The sequence below is a fragment of the Cibotium barometz genome, chromosome 41 (genome assembly GCF_041138505.1).
Source record: "Cibotium barometz isolate CiBa-2024 chromosome 41, ASM4113850v1, whole genome shotgun sequence".
In the NCBI taxonomy this organism is placed as follows: domain Eukaryota; kingdom Viridiplantae; phylum Streptophyta; class Polypodiopsida; order Cyatheales; family Cibotiaceae; genus Cibotium; species Cibotium barometz.
The window spans coordinates 48920954-48927416 of NC_141086.1; the positions used below are offsets into that span (position 1 = coordinate 48920954).

The 6463-nt window shown below is 42.2% G+C and overlaps 1 protein-coding gene across 1 annotated transcript; it reads left to right on the forward strand.

Annotated features, from left to right (window-relative positions):
- The first annotated feature begins 1866 nt into the window (after window positions 1-1866).
- On the forward strand, window positions 1867-2880 carry LOC147615041 (uncharacterized). The gene has a single exon (XM_086780031.1). The coding sequence runs from the start codon at window positions 1867-1869 to the stop codon at window positions 2878-2880; it is 1014 nt and encodes a 337-aa protein (XP_086636157.1).
- Window positions 2881-6463: the final 3583 nt, after the last annotated feature.

Below are 6463 nucleotides of genomic sequence, written 5' to 3' on the forward strand. Positions count from 1 at the left end.
AAAGACCATAAACATCACTTTGACCATAACTTCCAAGTGGATGTTTGGAAGGGCAAACGAACTCCGATTTCAGTGATCAAGGGGTCTATGGGAAGGTAAAAACAAGGCCTAGAACCTGCAAAAGTCAAATTTGGAAAAATCTTCATTTTCAGCCCTCTGACCTTGGACACGCGTGTCCAAGGCACATGCTCAGAACTGGACCAGAATTCTGTCAAAGATTCCCCAGGGCCTGTACATCACCTGTCCAAGCTCAGATTTTGAATTGAAACTCATTTTGCATGTATTTGGACACAAAAACTGAAAACAGAGACAAAAACGCAGAAGAACTCCAAAATCACTAAATCAGTTATTTGACAGGACAAATCTTGTCCAAACTTGAATATAAAGACATATTTGGAAACTAGAAACCACCATCTACAACCTGCATAGGTCAAAGTCACAAAAATTTGACTTTGCCTTGGACACGCGTGTCCAAGGCACATGCATCAGAATTGACATTTTTGTGCATGGCTGTGTAGTAGGTGTCTTGTACATCATGGATATGTCTTAGATTCTGGATTTGGACTTGTAGAGCTTAAAATACAAGAGATTTAGTGATTTCAGAGTCTTACCGGGCATAAACTGACTTCCAAGCTTCATCTAAAACCACATCTAGTGCAAAAAGTGCATACTTGAGACCTACAGACCTTCGCAAACAACCTGCAAGGGTTAAAACTTCAAAAAACCAAAAGTGCCTTTGTGAACTTTTTGCATGGTTGCATAGCCCCTCATGTAAGCTTTCCAAATATGGTTTCAAATCTGAAAATGGATTCCTAAATCTCCAGATCCATCAAATCTAGTGATTTTAGACACCTGGGAATGTTTTCAGTTGCATGATGACTCAAAACATATCCAAATTTGAAAATTTTTGCATATTTGGAACCTACTAACCATCCCCAACAAGCTGCATAGGGCAAAACTTCAAAAATCCACAGATACCTTGGACACGCGTGTCCAAGGCATCTTGCCCAGAAACTGACTTTTTGTGCATGGATGGATTGCCCATGATGTGTACATTGCCCACACCAAATTTGAGCCAAATTGGACTAGGGAATCTTATAGCTACAGTTCATTTTCATAGCCAAAAATCATTGGACACGTGGGTTTGGGGCACATAGCTAGGAACCTCAGAATTCACCAAACTCACTTTCAAAATTCTTAGAGCAGGCCTACTAAACCTTCTCATCAAGTCAGAATTGCAAAATCACCTCATTTTTGCAAATTGAGAAAAAGTTCCCTACTGTGCCTTGGACACGCGTGTCCAAGGTCATCTGCTCAAATTTTCATTTTGACTTTATAGCCATATTCCCCTATGCATAAACACTGCACACTCAAATTTTGAGCTCATTTGGACAAAAATTAGGCACTTTTATGGGACATGCAAAAGGTCTCAGAATTGAGCTAATTTTTTGGGTTTCACTAAAATTGGCATAACTTTTGCTCCAGAACTCCGATTGAGGAGATTTTTTTTTATCGTTTTTGAGGGCACGAGTTGATCTACAACTTTCTTGGAGGACAACTTCCTTCCTGCCTTCGGCTACGAAGGAAGTTGGTTTTCAAAAAAAAGATCGTTTAGACCTCCGTCCAACGAGGTTTTGTCAGGGGTGTCCAGAAAAACTCACTACCCATCAACTCAAAAAGTGGCCAATTATCACCAAGAGCGAGGAGAAAGTTAAAGGTGAGCCTGAAATAGTGATGTTAAGCCAGAATTCAAGATTTGTAGCTGAGGTAAACAAGGAAAAGGAGTCAGAAGAGAGAAAACACTTGCTAAAATCAGAAACAAGCACTAGGTCAAGAGAGCAAAGGTACATTTGACTAACAATAGGTATGGCCCCCACATCTTCTAACCATTCAGGGACCCATAGAGCTAATTTGGCCTTCAATGTCAAACTCACATTCATTCGGGAAAACGCCTATGGTGTAAAGATATACAAGGATAGTATAAATCGCTATGCGGTCAAGATTGAGGATAACTATTCTCAATTCAATCTGACACTATGGGTAAACTACCAAGGATATCGCTACATAGGTAGAGACGGAGTGTCATATCTACTCATAGATAACCTTGAGGAAGTGAACAAGCTGGGACAGGAAGTAACAAGGGAAAAGCATCGTACATGCACGGTAGATTCAGAGCCAGTCCAACCAAGCGACGAGGTGATCAATTCAATAATGACAAAGAGAATCCTCATTGATGATGACCATAGAGCTCTATACACAAGGACTGCCTCAGGGAGAGAGTTCTTCTATCACATGAAGAACCCCTTAAAACATAGCCTGACCAATGAGAAAGTGCTCTATGTTATCTTCAATAGGGCTGAGAGATTTCCAAAGTCTGTCACCTTTGTAGACACATTTGGCCAGGAATGGAATCTCTTATCTGATGACGAAGCTGAGAACTTCAATCACCTAAGAAGACCTTTCAACCAAGGATGTAGGGCTAGCACCTCACAAGAAACCGTTTGCTTACAACAATCAAAGCACAACAAAAGGATAGAAATGGAACCTTCAAAGGACATAGAACCATTGGGGATAGAAAACACGCATGACATGAGTGGTCATCCAGCCATTAGAGGGCCAACGGAACCACTACATTCATCTTCGCTTCACGGATCAATAGAGGCATCAAGAAGAGAACTAGATGTGTCTATCCAAGACACCAATGCTCAGAACATAGCCAAGGAGCCAAATGTAGAAGAACACGGAGATGCTCCTAAGGGAAACAAAAAGGGCAAAAAAGAGAGCTGGAAGGAACGGAGAGCTAGAAGGAAAGCTGCCAGCAAAAAGCGACAAAACAAAAAAGAGTGTTTACTTTGTAGAAGGGCAAAATCCCGCCAATGAGCCAGTACCATTGAACAAAGAAGGGGATTATCAAGAGGGAGAGACTAGAAACACAATGCTACCCCTAGAATACGCTGGACATAGCATCATGGCTATCCTCGATAGCGGAGCTGGTATTGCTGTTGTCACAAAAAAGGTTTGGGAAGTCTGGGGCAAGACATCCATAAAGCAAACATGTATTAAGCTACGACTGGCTGATGGAAGCATAAAAGAGCCTATTGGACTATTAGAAAGGGTCATAGTTACTTCATGCGGAGTCCAATATGAGCATACGTTTGCAGTGGTAGACTTCAACAAGAGCCCAAATTATGACATCATTCTTGGACGACCGTTCATGCGGCAGCTCAAAATGGTTCAGGATTGGGGTTCTGAGTACATCTACCTAAGGCAACCAAAGGCTGTCACACGCATCAGCCTGTTAGATTATTCTTATAGAGATGTGGCAAGGATGCCAGTAGAAGAATTTGAAGCCATCTCCATAGAAGACGACTCCGACGTTCCTTCTTGGGTCAACTCTAGATCTCACAAGAATAAGAGTGCAAAGTCCGATAGAAAGGGATCGAATTGGGATAACAATCTAGACAAGATGTCCTTACACGATGATGAAGATTGCAATATAGTACCATTACTTACTATTAATGCGATCTCGAGTTCAGAAGAGTCTAGTACCCAAAGTCAACAGAGCGTAATGTCAAATTCTTTGGAATCCAATTCAACATGGACGCATATGGAAATAGATTCGACTATTCTCCAACCTGCAAATTCCTCTGGAAGCAGCCAAAGATTGTATAGGACAATCCATGGGATCACATTTGTTGAGTTGTACCACCCAAATCCTCCAAACCATAATGCTGACAAACCGGACTTAAGAATGTATGAGGACCAAGAAACCAAGAACATCTTCTATCAGGATCGGAATCATAACCACTACAGGGTTGTGCCACCAGCACATCTGACAGAAGAAGAAATAATGGGTTGGCTTCCATACTTATCCTGTATGGATCCCACCACCTATAAAGTTCGGTTCACTTATAGACCACCAGCTAGGGTAAATACACCCGAGACATTGCCAACTCCAAGTGTGACAACCAGTGCCAATGAGCAAGGAGCAACAAGGCCAACACATAGTCATCCACCTGGCTTTGAGCCCAAGATGCCACCACAAGCTAGCAACCAAGGCTTTCAAGCAGGATATGCTCCAGCAATGCCAACATCCCAAAGGTCAACCACCCATCAAACGACCCAACAAAATGGTGAAACTTCGATGCCTGTAAGTGCTTCTAACTTTACATCTAGCATGCACTACACTCAGCAAGGTTATACAGCTCCTTTACCCACTGCTATATCACATAAAGAAGCACAAATAGTCTCATCAGTCACACCACAAGCATATGTTTCACATGGCACCATAGAGAGAGCACTATCATCGCCAAATCATGCCTCTCAATCTCTCCATGTACATAGTTACCAACAAAGTGCTCACACACCAATGCAATCACATGAAATGGAGCACATCAAGTCATTGAATGCATCTCTGCCAAATCACCTACTCCAAGGCCCACAAGCATTTCTTCATAAAGCCCACTTAGGCACTCCCATGCTTCATAACCTTGCATCACAATCTCCAATAGCCACTGCACATCATGATCAAATATACACAGTAGATGAGCCCATAGGCTACATGGCTGAGTCATTTGATCGGCCTAGGGAGGGGGGAGCCCCACTTTTGTCTTCAAAGCCACAAAATCTCAAGAGGGATCTCCAACAAGGCAAGAACAAAAGAAACCTCATCTAAAAACAAAGAAAGAGGTTGCAAAAGCTCCAACAGAGCATACAATTCAAGTGGCAGCTGATTCAACAAATCTGTCAACACAAAACGGCCATATGAAGCCTCTTTCAGAATACATGATCAAAGGAAGCTTCCAACTAAAAGCAGTAACCTCCAACACAAGCGATCAAGGCTTGTATGAAGACAGTCAAGGGGGACAATTCCAATTGCTACCTCCATTTCAAAGGCAAAAGCCAAGCCAAGAGTCTTTAAGTATCTACATATGAAGACACTCTCATATGCATACAAAGATACAGAAGGCAACGAGTATCAACAACTCCAAAAGTTGGATGAAGCTCTCGAAAATGAATTCCAAAAGAGCCACTTGTGTGAAGATTGTGGGATCACCCACCTCCTAAAGGATTGTCCAATGCGCATACTAAGGGAAGAAAAGATGCCACCACCAGTAAGTATCAAAAAGGATCCCACAACTGAAGGGGATCATTTGAAGAAGTTGCCTACGACGCCAACGCAGTCATCTGTCAAATCATCTTTAGTATCACCACCAAGATCACCTCAGAAGAGACAAATCCTACCACAAAGCACAACAAATCTCTTGAAGTCTCAAGTATTGGAGCACCAAGCCGGCAATACAAAAATAGATCAAGCTAAAGGCACATTGATGCAGCCAACACCTACAAAAGAGCAAATTTCACCAGCTAGCTCCGAGACAAAACATCAAGAGAATAAAAAGGATAGCGTGGAGGAAACAAGCAAAAGGGATCAAGGAGTGGAAGATGCCAAAGAAATGGACACAACAGCATCAAGACCACCACAACAGATCAAGGAAGCAGGTCGCATACCAAGTAAGCCCACTACTCCAACATGGATCAAGTTTGAAATCATAGGAAAATCTGGTATCAGACTACCATGTATGGCTATAATAGACCTTAAGGAAGAGATGAGTTTCATGACCTATGGAACTTGGGTAATCTCCGGGCAGCCAACCTTAGATAAAGATCACAAAAGCATTCAAGCTTGGATAAAGATCACAAAAGCATTCAAGCTTGTGGAAAATCAACAGAAGGATGCTTCGGGAGGGTTAAATCAATCATTCATGTAAATTCACAGCCTTTAGAAGGAGAATTCTATGTCATGGGTCCAAGATACCTGCAGCAAGAAGTAGTTTTGGTTAGCACAAACAGCTCTATGTCTACAAAAATCTCAAGCGGTGCAAGAGGAGTGCCAACAAGAAGCTAAAACACGGGATGCTACCACAACTCAAGAGCCAAAAATAACAAGTACAAGCCCACTCAAGGATGACCTGACCAAACAGGCTTCCAACAAGGAGTTGCTCAAGGAGGAACAAGCAGTTCTTGTAGATAACAAATCACCAGAAGAAAGAATGCCGAAAGCTACAACCAAGATACAAGAACCTGCCAAAGACACAGTGACTGAGGCAACAAAAGCAGACAACAAGAAAAGTCAAAAACGAGTGCAACAATGGACAAAGAAAGAAGTCTGCCTAAAGGGGGAGGCTGGTGCTAGCTCTTCATGCGCAAAGCCAAATGTACCACAAGAACAATCCAAGCCTCCAACCCAAGCCACAAAGGACAATGAGGACATGTATGTACCACCAGCCAGGATTGTCATGAACATTCGGCATCAAAACGGAACTCCACTCTAAAGGCTAGCTCTCATTAACATAAGTGCTGACAAGAATCTATTGTCTCACAAAACTTGGTGTATGCTAGGAAAGCCAAAACTTGAAACAACAACCAAGTTTGTGCAAAAATCAGCAAACGTTTTTGGTGA

What these genes read in the sequence shown, in the direction of transcription:
- LOC147615041 (XM_086780031.1), top strand. Translation starts at nt 1,867, where the DNA reads ATGGCCCCCACATCTTCTAACCATTCAGGGACCCATAGAGCTAATTTG.